Genomic DNA, 14,441 nt, shown 5'->3' with positions numbered 1-14,441 from the left:
GCGTGGTTGCTATGGCGACGCTGTCGGTACGCGCGCCGGCAGCCGTCCAGCTGGTTCGGCCGTTCGGCTACGGCCGAGTGCGCGAGTCCACGGTGAACGCCGCGAACGCAATCGAGAAAACAAAGCATCGACTACTGAAGCTGTACGTAATCGAGTTTCCGCCCGTTCGCTGCCGAATTCTTCGTAGTCTTCTTCCGCCCGCTCGAAAGGGAGCAGCCTACCAGTCCGATTACCGCCGTGGCTTCAGTGGCTTCATCTTCGGAGGGAACTGTCAACTGAATTAGTTCCAAAACGCGGGTGCATCAGGCAGCGCAACGTGGCGCGATCCACGCACAAAGTCGTTAAGTAAACAAAACACTCAATGCCGTTCCATTCTTTTCTTTCTTTTTTTTTTTTTTTTTATCTACGGGGGCGCGCGGTGTTTCTGGGTGGCTCAAGGTATGGGAAAGCAACCGGAAAAATCGGCGCCTGATCGACCATGGGGTGAAAATTTCAAGGCGTATCGTATGCAAACGACAGCGTTTGCCAGCGGAAGACTCGGTCGTCCGTGGCGAACGCATTTTTAGTATTTTTAAGGATGTTCTAGCTGCAAAAGAAAGGAGCGCCTTAAAATTTCACAAGGTAAAATACACTGCTGAGGAAACGACGCCCCTTTGCGTGCGGGCGCCGATCTTTCCGGCAGAGTTTAGCGCGCTGTGAAATGCAGCGTGCATTTAGGGAGAGTTTTGGCATAATATAATGTTGCTCATTGGAAATAAAAAAAAGAAATGCTGGCATCATATGTTTACACACTCTTAATTATTTTTGGAATCTTAAGTACCCTTTTTGTGGCAGGTATTGGACGCCAGCACATTTTACGTAGGAACGAACAGTGGAATCCGGCCAATTCCCTTCCACATTAACATCAAATGAGTGCTGTGAAAGCAAAGAAGAAAGTGAGGGTGAAACAGTTCCTGCAGTAGTAAGTGCCAGAAACAAGAAAAGTGCCCCGAAGTGGAAAATATACTCCCTTGAAAAGGATCCAAAAGAAATAGAGGTTATCAGGTATACCGCCGAGCGTCACAGACCTGGACACTCCATTTCAGTTTTTTAAATGCCCATGCCCTGATGGGCTGTTTACAGCGATATTTGAGGGGACCATCCTGTATTGAACTCAATGCCGCCATGAACACCATTTTCGGGTTCTGGTCACACCTCCACGCAGGATGTCCTGCTTCAGATCAAGGAGGATATCTTGACAGAATCTCCTGTACGACAACGCGGGCGGTCCTGGCCCTGGATATAAAGGGGCGCCTTTGACAACGTCAGTCACACGCTGGTGTTCGAGAGCTTGGCCTCAACTGGGTGCGGGCCCCGGATGTATGATTATGTGCGGGACTTCCTGAGCAACTGAATGGCCACCATCGGAATCGAGTCCATCCGCACAAGCACCATCCCGATACCGAGCAAGGACAATCGGCAAGGCTCGGTCCTGTCACCCACCTTGTTACCTGGCGATGTGCAAGCCGCCTCCTCTACTGGAACGGATTCCCCGGATGAAGCATACACTCTATGCCACTCTATGTGGACGACCTGACGATTTGGGCTACGTCGGGATCGGACAGCAGGAGGCAAGACTTCCTCGAAGAAGTCATTGAGACGGTGCAGAACTACCTCGAAGCCGGCAACCTCCAGCGCGCCCCCGATAAGTCTCAGCTGTTGCTCCTCCGCGCGGGCAAGCCAATTCCCGAAGAAGAAGAAGGCGGACATCCGCCTCACGTTAAAGGATGGTACCCCCGTGCCGGTGGTGAAGCGGGTTCGGATCCTGGGGCCTTCACCTCCAGCGGGACGGCGGAGCCAAGTACACGGTCGACCGACTCGTCAAGACAACCACGCAAGTCATGTGCATGGTTAGAAGGATAACGAGTTACAGACACGGGCTCGAGGAGTCGGACCTGATCCGGCTGACCCAACTACTCGTCGTGAGCCACATCGCCTGCCCAAATCCGTATCTCAACCTGCTGTCGAGAGGTAAGGGCAAGCTGGACGTGATTATTCACAAGGGGTACTAGCTTGCACTGGGGGTGCTGCCGTACGCGTCGAACGCCAAGCTCCGGCGGCTAAGTGTAAACAACACCTTCCAGGAACTCATCAACATGCACCTAGCCAGTCAGTGGGAGCACCTGGCCCTCACACTGAGTGGGCGGCATGCCCCGAGCTCGCTCGGCATCCCCATCCCCGCATCGCAATGCGAGGCTATCCAGCTGCTGCTGGCCCTTTGGGACAAGATCCAGGTGGCACCAATCCCGTGGAAGCTGAACCCATCTTTGCATCCAGGTCGCTGGATGGCTCCCGGTCCCTTGATTCCGCTTGGTCCCGTCGTGTAGCATAGGGCCCCTGGTAGCAATTGGTTGCTAGCCCAGCATTTAAGCATACTCCAGCCTTTTTGTATGTAAAGCAAAACAATTACTGCAACTGAATACTTCTTACCTGACAATAATCGTAGTTTGCACTGCTCAATGCCCTTCTGTTTTATCTAAAATACCGCAACTAAATACTCCGAGTACTGGTCTGAGCACTGCGGTGCAGGTGAAGTTTCTACTTCACCTGTTGCCCTTCTCTTTTGTCTAAAGTACCGCAACTAAGTACTCCGAGTACCGGTCGGAGCTCTGCGGTGCCAGGTGAAGTTTCTGCTTATAAAAAAGTGTCTGCCCAAAAGCTTGCTTCGGTACCACGAGCTGCAACAGGAAGCCTGATGCAGAGGCTTTAAGAGCAAGCTCCATGCTTTGAATGTTGCTAAGCATGCGCACTTGTGCAGTGCAACTGTCGTTCAGGACAACATGCTCATTCTTGGCATTTCAGTTTCACTTGTACTTAAAGGGATGTTGAACCGAAATCTGGATTCCATAAAACACGGCGGCAAAAGCGTGTAACAAGATGCTACAAACACCAAAACATCACTCATACAGCGATATTTCGAAAGGATGACCTTATTTTTAAAAATAGGAGGCGCATTTGACAGATTTGTTTGTCTTGTTTCTCCGAGTAGGAAAGGGAACGACCTTGCGTCTTCTCCACCTCGCCGCCTTGAGGGGGCGAAGCAGAGAGAGGAGAAAACGAGATATCTCGACGTCACGCGCCTCATTGGCCTCGTTCAATCTCAACCTCTTTCTCCAAAAATATGGCCGTCCATTCGAGATATCGCCTTGTGACTACGAGTAGTGTTTTAGGGATTGTAGCGTCCCGCCTACGGCTTCTGCATCATTTTCTGAAATCCAAATTTCGGTTCACCAGCCCTTTAAAGTGAAACGGAGTGTGGCAGCGATGGGATGATTTCTTGTGTCAGCCGGAGTTGCCTACCATTACCACTGTAGGGCAGCAAAGGCTACAGGCATGCAAGAGCGACTTTGAGAAGCGCTTTCGCAGAACAAGAGCTTGCGATAGAGCGTGTACTAGCTCGCACTTGTCGCCTTCGACCGCGCTGTCACCCTGGCAAGCCTTCGGCAACACCTTCAGAATGCCCGCATTCTTCAAGAAAGCCACAATGTTATGAATATACCACAACAATGCCTGGCTTTTATTTTTTTCTAAAAAAGAGCATTTATGAAACTTTGAAAATGCAGCAGTGCACGCTTATTACCTTCGGTACTGCTTAGTACGTGCTCACTCATGCTCACCTTATCCAGGCTGAAAAGCTTGTGCTCGGACGGCGCATATTGAACACTGGTGGTGTCTTTTGACTGAAGTAATATACAAAGTATGAACAGGAGTGATAAAGAAACACAACATTTAATGCCGGTCATCTCCACTTTTAAAAAGTATCTCAACGTGAGATTAATTTGACATTTCGTAGTAAGGGTGATGAATTCCAGACAGGGTGACACAAACCGTTTTGATAAAAACGTAAAAACAAAATGTAACTACTCCATACAGGTGCCTAATACCTAGTTTGATGACTAGGAAACAACACGGAGGACTAGAGAAATGTGATGAATATAAACGAATAAAGCTGGTCATGAGTTGAAGCATACTTAGGTATGTGAGCCACACAACTTGCAGCTGCCATCTCAAGAAAAACAAACAAAGCCTTTAATGATTTCGAAAATCGGAACAATCCTGGCAGCAGTTTCACAGACTTTGGCGATTGCACTATGTGATCAGCAATCAGGCTACAGGTGTTTTCTTGATTGTATTAATCACCTTGATTGCAACTGGCCGTAGCTGTGAGTAGATTAGAATAAGACAAAGCCTCTCAAGAAGGCAGCTCGTATTGTACGTCTTCTGGCAATGGGCGAAGCCGAAAAGCCAGTAGGCCGCCATGACCACAGTAGAGCCTTCAAAAAGCCAAACTGTATCAACTTGCATGTTCATGCCCTTCGCTGCCTCCACATCGTACCCCGAGAAGGCAACGCAGGGTGCCGTCGAAATGGTTCCCTCCTGCATATAAAAGCAGAATTGATTCAGTCAGAGAATAATAAAGGCCGCACTGATGAGTATGATTTTAAGCATGAAATGCTTTTAGCTCCAGGCCACCAAACTGATGAAGTATCTTTTCGGGAATTAACGCCAAAAATCACTTCAAAACATCCCAGGTTTCGAAGTTGACTTTTGCGTTGGTTTTCTTATTTGAAACCAGCTTTGAAACCTACTGGGTCTCGAAATCAGTTTTGGATCAGAAAGGTGTGCACTAGCAGGGTTCAAAATTTGCTGTCAAAATTTTGTTTCCTTGAGACAAGGAAACAAAAAGGAACATACACACCACCGTCTCAAAACCAGCACAGCATACAGCTGTCATTTATTTCCACAAGTCTTCTTCCTTGTCATCCCACACGCTACACTTGCTATGGAACCTATTCCTATACACACTATGAAACCTATTAATTCCGAACTACAGCTTTAAAAAAATTATCCAACATTCAAATTACTTTTTTGTATGCCATCTCACTACCGAATTCTAAACCAAGAGCGCATCATTCGTTAAAACCGTTTGAAGCAATCGCCTGACGAGGAGCCCGTTGTCGTCACGCTTTGACGGCGCACTTTAGTTCACCTTTCTGCCGCCGTCTTGGGGGGGGTCTCAGGCATCGTCCCGCGCGAATATTACCACAACTCTTTAATTGATTGGTGCGGCACACAAACTTCTGTTCGGGCTGGAACTTGGTCAACAGTGTCTGAGATGAGCCCGACGCCCATTTCAGACGTCAAATAAACTTTCGAAATTGCTTTTATAATCTCTTTAAGAGTTTGAATGCAGGCGTCTATAATTCGCAAAATTTAGTGGCCGCGATTATGTCCTCTGTGACCGATTTGCAAAAATAAATGGTTTTACAGTAATGATTCAGATTGTGATTTATTGGGAATTAACCAGTGCTGTTAATAACATGCTCTGTATTGTCAGCTCTGCTGGTGTTTTTTCTGCCATCATTGCATCCACGCAGCTTGAAAGTGCACTGCTTTATGCGACAGGTGGCACGCACACACCGTGGCACTCCACTTCATAGCGTGGCACGTGGTGGCAGCAAAAGCCTCTGCCAAAAACATGCTAAGCACAGCATTTGTGGCGGCAGAAAAGATACAAGGCTATTATCTTGTTCCCGAGAGTATAGTACGTTGCAGGTTAAGACGGTACGGTGATGGGAAGAAGCTCCGTCTACATTCTTTCCACTTTAGCAGAAAGGATACTATAGAGAAAAGAAGGAAACCGCCAATCGTGGCAAGCAAACCCTTTTTGGATTGGCAGAAGTGATGGGAGACGCCAGGTAGTGCAAAAAAAGGGGAAGGGGGGGGGGGGTGGACTGCAAACGTGTTTACCAAGAATAAAAAGGGGGATGACTGGAAAGAGGTATTCTTCTGTAGATTCCTTTTTCTCCCGGAGCTGTGAATGTGCCATGGCCGGACTGGGCTCAACTCAATGCCCCAAATCATATTAAAAAAAAAAAAATTATTGCCGGCAGAGTTTTGCGGACTCCTAAAATGCCTTTACGGAGAGGTTCCCCAAACCCTCTTTCCAGAACCGTTGGCCTAGATTGCGGGCATGGGCATCTGCAGTACGTTTTGCAGGAAAAGGAGGGGGAGGGGGGCAAACCTTGTTTTCTTTCAAAGTTATAGGTTTGAAAGCTACACCCCTTCAGAATAATCCCCCCCCCCTTTTCTGCCACTTTGCTGACGCCCATGATTGTGGGCACCTCATCACTTACAAAATGTTTCCTAGGACCCATGTGTAGAAAGTAGGAGCCACCATTCAAGCCCCTGTCATGACTACAGTGCAGACATATCACAATAGCAGGGAAGCACAATAAATAATAATGGACAGTCTGACTCGAAACAATATTGGTACAGTTTCAGACTCGCTGCTCAGCTTGCCAGCTTAGCCAGGTTAGAACAACGAAATTGGCAAAGTGAATGAGTTGCGAGTATAAAGATGCAACAACAAAACCCTACTGGCATTCTTAAAACATGTTGGGGCCTTCTTGTCAATGGAAAAGGCACTCAGTAATTAAATCCAATACTCTTTCGGATAGTGAGATTGATATTGTGGTAAGGTGGGTGCTTGTCCCAAGCTCTTGTTTTAGCACCAGTGGCTGTCAAGTTACACACAGCCAGAAAACAAATCAGCATAGCCAAACGAAGCACAGGACAATTGCATCCGTAAAATAGCCGATGTTCCATATTTCAATTAGTTTTTGACCTCACTCTGCGCAGCACACAATTCATAGCAGACGATTGTCCCTTTTTGGCTCTGTTCGTAGATGACTTGCCAGTCTGTTCGTCGTTTTGTTTCTGTCAGAGAATGATACCCACCTAGTAGCAAACAAACTCATTATTATTCCCTCATGTTAGCAGACGATGCGTCTGGTAGCGGTATTTTATAGCGAGTTCGTTTCACACGCACTGGCACCGTTCGAGTTCTCTCCCAGAATGCATCGCACTCGCAGAGTGTTGCCCTGAGAACTGGACTCAAACGCATTCGCCAAATGCACCAAGTGCGGAAGACTGATGCTGCCGCCATCTATGTTGTAGAAAGAATACCGACCTTAAACCGAAACTGGGGCCTTGCTGTTCGAGTGATGGGTGGGAATGCGAGAGTACAGTCGCTACCAACGTTTATCTACAAACGTTGGTCGCTGCAGCCTTTAGTTTATAGTTGCGATGACTTCAAGCAACACGGCTGTCATAGGGATAGTTACAGACGGCGTAAATTTCCGCAACCAGCTGTCTACAAAGCAGCTGGTTGCAATCTTTCAATTCTCATAACCGTTTACACTGAAGAAAATGGATGATGCTGTCCGAGCAGAAGCTTGATCCATTTCAGCATGGCATTATGCGTGGACCACTGAAAGGGTACGCCTTAAAACTAGTCTGCTGGAATACCCAGCAAAACTTTTCGATTTCGATCGTCATTACAGGTGGATCAGATATTAGCTTTGGTGAGGGCGTCGAGAACGAGAGCTTTCTCGAACAAAATATGACGGGGCAAGTTAGCTGAAGTAGGTAAATGTTAAACATGATGATGTTGCCCAAGCCTCGGGTAAAATCACTAAATTTAGCTTTCTCTGATGCTTATTGGGCAGTCAAAGTTTCTGCTGGGGCAGTTTTGTCGACAAATGTTCAATTTTTCACCCGCACACGGATGAGGATAAACATCTCGGGGGCCGCTGATGCATTTGTTCTGAGGATTTCTTTACACACTGGTATATTTCAGCGTTTTTATGGCAACAGAGCAACTTAAAACCTCCAAATAAAGCACAGTTTGTCAACTGCTTCCTTCATGAAATAGGAGACGCTCACAGTTCAAGCTCGCGTTTGATTCCGTTGCCCGCGGGACGCAATTTCTATCAGAAAATCTACTTTTTTTCCTTTCAGTTCTGCGACACATCGTAGCAGACAAACTTTCGTCATCTGCTCCAGCACCTTGCCGGCCTAGCCGGAGCGAGGCACGACGGGATTACATTTTGGCGCAATCTCGATTTTCTCAGTGCAGCGAGTGCATGCACGCGTGGGGTGTCAGCAATGAAACGAACTCGGAGAGTGCAACCACTTGTGGAGTGCCGGCTGAAACGAACCCGCTCCACCCTGCGAGTGGACACGCGTGGGCACGAGTGCCGTGAAACGAACTCGCTAATACTTCTTCAGTGCAAGCCGGTTGAGACCTCAATGACCAAAATCGGGCTCTCGGTGAGATGGAATGGCAAACTGAGAATTATTTCATGACCAGGGGCCAAACAAATACCAGGTGCATTGTATGGTGAGAGTATTAGCACCGAGAAGTTTGGGTGGCGACCTTTTACAGCGAGCCGGGGTGACGTCCTGCTGAGGACAAAATTTACCCCCTTACTCGCCCTACAAAGGCCGAGACGGCGTTAGCTGTCGGCATATTACTTTCGGTTTTTTTTTTTTTTTTTGTGCACATTTTACATAGGAAATGTGAATTATTATAATTCACATATATTATTATATATGTGAATTATTATATTATATTATTATATTATATATTATTGAGGTATGGTCTGTAGCTGCAGTCGAAACTTCAACCAACATTCCGAGCATGGTTTCCAGGGCAGACAGTGCATGAATCACAGATGGTATATGAAAAAGAAGAAATGCCACCACACTTGCAGGAGCATTGCAATATATTTACATCCCACACAATTAACGCTGCTGATGATTTGAATAAATTAAGAGGTTTTTTTCAACTTCGCTTCTAAACAAAAACGTCTCAGCGAAAAAGCTGCACTCTGCTCGAGCAACATGTTAAATATATTCTGGGCCATGGGGAGAAAATTACAAGTGAGACCGCCCAAAGGCCTTTGACTTAAATGCCATTTGTATGCCCGCAAAGCGGGGTCTGATGTTCTCCTAAAGCGCGAGACAAATGGACGGCAGAATCGTCCGATCCAACAGTCCGAACGCCGCTCCGAATTGAGACACACGCACACACTTCCGATCTTGCAAGCGACACAACGATCCGTTCGGCTCCGCCCAGGAGATCCAACTTCCAAGCACTCCAGCGGAGGTCCGCAATCATAGATCTCTGGTTCCAGATTGATGGTTTAGCTCGCACGAGCGAAGCTAGGAGCTCGTTCTTGTTAGCGCGTGCATTCTTTGCCGGGGCCATCTTTCTCGAATGGATCAGCGGGATCCACGCATCCGGCTTCCCGTCGCCCGTCCCGTTTTCTTATTCGTCCCGACAGACCAAGTATGTCATCATGACGTTCGCGCTAGCTGTGCTGTCATTGGCTAGACGCATCCGACAATCCGTCCGCCGTGCAAAACTATCTGGCGCGTTTGACGCATGTCGGATCGCCAATCTGACGCCTGAAGCGACCAAACTTTTCGGATCAGGCAGTCGTACTGTCGGATCGGACGTCAGATCGGATGGATTTTTCGTGCATGTGTCTCATGCTTAACTCATGAATCTGCAAAGAACAGAATTTCAGTGTCTGAAACACTTACACCGCCGCTTCCACAACCCCTTGCACAACCGCCTTATATCGTGTGGAGGGGGCGGGGCGGGTTCATCGACGGAGTTGCCTCCACCGATAGCTTTCCATACTTATAACCCAATTATAAGGGTAAACGTGACAAACACGGTTGGAAAAGCTATGAAAATTCTGTCGGCATAAGTCTCACCCAGCGCCTTTTACACTGGGTAAACGAAGCCCCGCTTCTCAACGTGCTTAGAGCTCACAACGGCCAATGTTGACGGTGCCTTTCCCATCCTTAGTCTGACTGTCCATGCTCTCTTTAATCTTAAAGTTTTCGGGTGGTAGAATATGATACCAGCTTCTTTTTGGAAATTGCATTGCAGCGCTGAACAGTAGGTCAGAATGATCACAAACCTCCGATCGTGAGGAAACGGGCGCAGGGAAGCCAGCCAGATGCCAGAACGCGAAGCGGAGTCCGTCACCAGACGTCACGGTACACCTGACCCAATCAAGACGTGGCGACCGCAGCGACACTTGTGTTTGCTCCGAAGACTAATAGTACACCGTGCAAGCAATACCATTGATCTCCACGACAATTTGCTGGATCGCGTGTCTCCGCTTGGTCGTTGCAGCTCAGGTGCGGCCACCGGATGGCCACCTTGGGACAAAGATTATCAGTCAACCTTTTGGAGTGTTGCGGAGGCTGGGCGGCAGTAAGCTGAAGACATGTTTTCTGCTCGTTCGTTGTCATTTACCGAAGAAGTTTGTTAAAACCCCGAACGGTGAGAATTGTGTTTGAGAACACGTGGAAATTTTTACGAAAGCTCAGCACCGCAAGAAAAAGGGGCAACTCGTCTAACGCAAGTCTTACTGTTCTGGCGGCATGATAAAAGCTTCCTTGCCATGCCAAAGTGCTGCATCTTTGTCTTCGCACACTTGAATACCGATCAAGAATTAACGCCGTGTGGATTTGTTTCGTGAGTGCAAAGAGCATGAAGATGCATGTGCCTCTGGAGCAGCATTTTACTCTTACGACTGTATTTGTAACTTGCGGCACTTGCAGTCCAGAAGCGGGCATGATCCAGTGGCGACAAAGAAGGGGTAGGAGGCTATGGCGACGACGACAGATTGCACACATCCATATGGACGGGCCACGTTTGAAAAACTTCAGATATCGCCGCTTCATACTTTTGCCTTTGAAAACCTACCTTCTTCCACAGCATTGCTCTATTTGTGCTGTCATGTGATCCATTTGAGTAGATTTGGAACATAGCCATGGTTAATCCATAATAGCAACCACCGATTTCGTTTCCTATTGATAGCGACTCGCTGGAACAGCTGGGTGATAGAGAAGACGCCTATGTGCGACATACCTTCAAAGCTCTGCCATGGCATCGATTCTTGAGAAGTATCCAAGCGTGAAAAGGCACAGAGACGCAGCAGTTTGGCAGGCCAAGGAAGCTTTGATCACGCCGCAAGACCGGCGAGACTCGACGTTCGACAAGTTGTGCCTTTTTCTTGCGGTGCCGCGCTGTTGCAAAAACTTTTATGCGATTTCAAAGGAAATTTTTATTGTTTACACATTGCGAGCGTTTGGCGCTCCTTTCACTAAACAGAGGGGAGCGCCGCCGGAGTCTGACACTCGAGCGTGCTCTTCGTGCTCCGAGCATTTCTTGGAGCACAAGTGACTTCTTTGCGCTCCGTGATGTCACGTCCACAAACGAGATGGCTGTGCCATTGTTGAGATTGTTGAAACAAAAGGCGTAGCCGGACAGCTGCTCCTTTTCAGTCATTAGTGGTTAATCCAGCAGGTAAAAACAATTTGATTTGAAAGCCAAGACAGCAATTAGCATTCTGGAAAAGGTTTGTTCATGTGCCTTGCCTGAAAACAGAGTGATCTATCGAACGAGCGTGCTGATAGCTCGGCGACAGAAAAGTTGCCGAGAAGACAGTGGGACGGCTGCCCTTTTTAACCCTTTGTTGGACACTGGGACATATGCGTCCCACTTATCATTCCAACCTAAAGTGGGCCTCAACCATGCTGTGGGACAACGTTTTCCCACTTCTTCGTGTGGCTCCCTCTATGAGGAGTCAGAGAAACTTTTGAGTACAATTTCATCTCTATACCAAGAGGGGGCAGCACAGAAAACTATGGTTAATTTTTGTTGTCTCGTTGCGTTGCTCGGTCGTTTGTTATGCCTTTTTCCGGAAGTTCACAGAACGAAAAAAAATGCCTGGTAAGTGAAAGTTTTGTTTCTTGCACTGCGGAAGAGTTATAAGAAACGCAGGGACAAGTGTATTGTCCCGTTCATTCTAGCAGAGCAACGCAATGCTTGTTTTTGCGAGGGACAGTGAAATTTCTGGTTGTGGCGTTAGGCTTAGTCACCGTAGCGCCTACTTTTGCGCGAGGCCTATTCGAACGCGGCTACATTTCGTTCATTTTGTGTGTTTTTAGGAAAACGAAAACGACTAAGCCCGGAAGAGGCACTGGAGGTGTTTTTTAGTTTGCCAGACGATCCAAATGACAGCGCCGATGAGAACGGTGACGGCTCTGAGGATGAACTTTTGGATCTAGACCCCGACGAGTGTAGAGAGGACGAGGATGAGGACGAAGTGCCATTGGCTGCTCCCTGCACAAGCAAGCGCAAGCGAAAGCCACGCAAGTCCTACACGGGAAAGAGGAAAAAGCAAAAAAGAAGCGAGAGGACTGAGCCAGACCCTGAAGACGACGATACAGCAGGCGATCAGTGGAATACGTCACCTATCGTTCCTCCCGCTACCAGCAATTTGGGACCTACTTGCTCGCAGCGGCTCAGTGAGCAAAGCACAGCGCTGGATGCCTTTACACTGTACTTTGATGATAAGGTTATGCATCACATTGTGGAGCAGACCAATCTCTATGCGGAGCAAACGAATCGAAGAGGGTGGACGCCTCTGACACTCGACGAGCTTCGAGCGTACATTGGACTACTCATGCTTATGAGTGTCAATCCTATGCACCAGTTGCACATGTATTGGAGCTCAGATAGCCTCTTTCGCACAGAAGAGATCACGAGGGTGATGACGTACAAACGTTTTCAGATGATAACGAACTGCCTTCACCTGAATGATAACGCCAAGATGCCAGAGCATGGAACGAACGATTTTGATCGTGCCTACAAAGTGCGCCCTCTCATCAAGATGATGAATGAAAAGTTCCACTCAGAGTACAGCCCGTCCAGTCATCTTGCTGTGGATGAAAGTATGATCTTATTCAAAGGACGGTCAAGCATGAAGCAATACATGCCCATGAAACCAAAAATAAAAAGAGGGTTCAAGGTGTGGTCATTGGCAGACTCCCAGACAGGATACCTTCTCAAGTTCCAACTGTACGAGGGCAAGAATGCCGAGAAGCCACTTGACAGAACTTTGGGGGAACATGTCGTTCTATCACTTGCCGACGGAGCCGTTTCAGTCGGCTCACAGTTGTTTTTTGACAACTTTTTTACGTCAACAAAACTGCTTCAGGAACTCCGCAACAGGGACATTCTAGCCTGTGGAACATTCCGCACAAACAAGAAGGACCTTCCGCCTGAGGTCAAGGTCGACAACAAACTTGAAAGGGGCTCCTATCTTTGGCGAAGAAAAGGGGACGTTGTCGCATACCAATGGAGGGACTCAAAAAACGTGCACATCATGTCAAACTACCATGATCCTGAGAGCACACTCGAAGTCCAGCGAACACTGCCAAATGGCAAAAAGAAGGCAGTGGAGTGCCCCGCAGTGGTAAAAGATTATAACAACTGGATGGGCGGAGTCGATAAATTCGACCAGAAACGCAACGCATATGCCGCAGACCGTCGCTCGAAACGCTGGTGGACTAGGATTTTCTACTTCATTCTGGATGCTGCAGTCGTCAACGCTTTCATTCAGATCAGCTGTTTGGAACCAGTCGTGTACCTGCACTTCCGCCTGAAGCTTGGACGCCAGCTGATCGCGCAGAACAGCTTCCGGAAACGAAGGACGAGCCTAGTCACCCACCACAACAAACGGGGCAAGAAGAATGGCCATGGGATGATCGGTGTGCCTGAGGAGCTTCGGTTCGCTGGTAATGCACATCACCCCATCTTGACAGAAACGCGTCGGAGGTGCCGCTGGTGCTCAACAAAAGCCAAAGAGGCTCGCACTAAGTATATGTGCAGTGTGTGCAAGGTTCCCCTCTGCGCAGTGTGTTTTGGACCTTTCCATAGCCAGTGATGGAGTACCTGAAGTGAGCTGTGGGACGCCCCTGTCCCACTTTGTCAAAGTGACCTAAGCGGCTCATGGGACAATTAGGTCCCACTTTTTTCTCAGCTGTGAAATGTCTGACTGCTTCTATGTTTCTTTTTTTGCAAATAAAATGTCTCCAGAAGGACACTGGAAACATAAAAAATCATGTGCAATGTTGTATCTTCTCGCGTCCAACAAAGGGTTAAACTCTTAGTCCAGCTGCAGCGAATAAAGATACTTAGATTGGAAAGCCGAAGCATCAGTTAGCATTGCGGGAAAGGTTTGTTCGTGCATCTCGCCTGAAAACGAATTCATCTATTGAACGGAAGGTTACCGACAGCACAGCGACAGAAAAGTTGTTGAGATGAGAAGACAGTCGGAGCGCTGCCCTTTCTAGGATGCTTTGCCCAGAGAATCAAGATACTTCGAATGGAAAGCCGAAACATCATGTTCATGTCTCGCCTGAAACGAAATGACGTGCTATCTATTGAACGACAGTGTTCCGGTATCGGCATAGCACATCAACAGCTTCCATCGCATTCCGTCTCGCTGCAATACGGAACCACGAAATATCTGGCAAGTGTGAGGGTTTCGTGCGTCGACAAACGGGTTCAAGAATGTTGTCTTTAATTCAAATATAAACAGCTTGCACTGTCAATAAATAGATCAGCCAAGGTGCCTTTCCCCGCATGTGCTCGAAGCGAGTCTCCAAACCTCTCAGAAATACTTAAACGTTCGTAGAAACTTCATAACGTCGCCGTCTCTTTTACTTTGTACCCTGCCGCTCTA

General features: G+C 47.9%; 1 protein-coding gene across 1 annotated transcript; it reads left to right on the top strand.

Annotated features, from left to right (window-relative positions):
- Positions 1-11,561: 11,561 nt before the first annotated feature.
- Positions 11,562-13,811, top strand: LOC120845764 (piggyBac transposable element-derived protein 4-like). The gene is made up of 2 exons (XM_040217298.2): positions 11,562-11,641; positions 11,860-13,811. Exons 1-2 carry the CDS (start codon positions 11,635-11,637, stop codon positions 13,638-13,640), a joined length of 1,788 nt encoding a protein of 595 aa, XP_040073232.1. The 5' UTR covers positions 11,562-11,634; the 3' UTR covers positions 13,641-13,811.
- Positions 13,812-14,441: the final 630 nt, after the last annotated feature.

Source organism: Ixodes scapularis, unplaced genomic scaffold (assembly GCF_016920785.2).
Source record: "Ixodes scapularis isolate PalLabHiFi unplaced genomic scaffold, ASM1692078v2 PGA_scaffold13__105_contigs__length_92229423, whole genome shotgun sequence".
Classification (NCBI taxonomy): domain Eukaryota; kingdom Metazoa; phylum Arthropoda; class Arachnida; order Ixodida; family Ixodidae; genus Ixodes; species Ixodes scapularis.
Note: the sequence above shows the minus strand (reverse complement) of the source record. Positions and strands in the feature narration are given on the sequence as shown.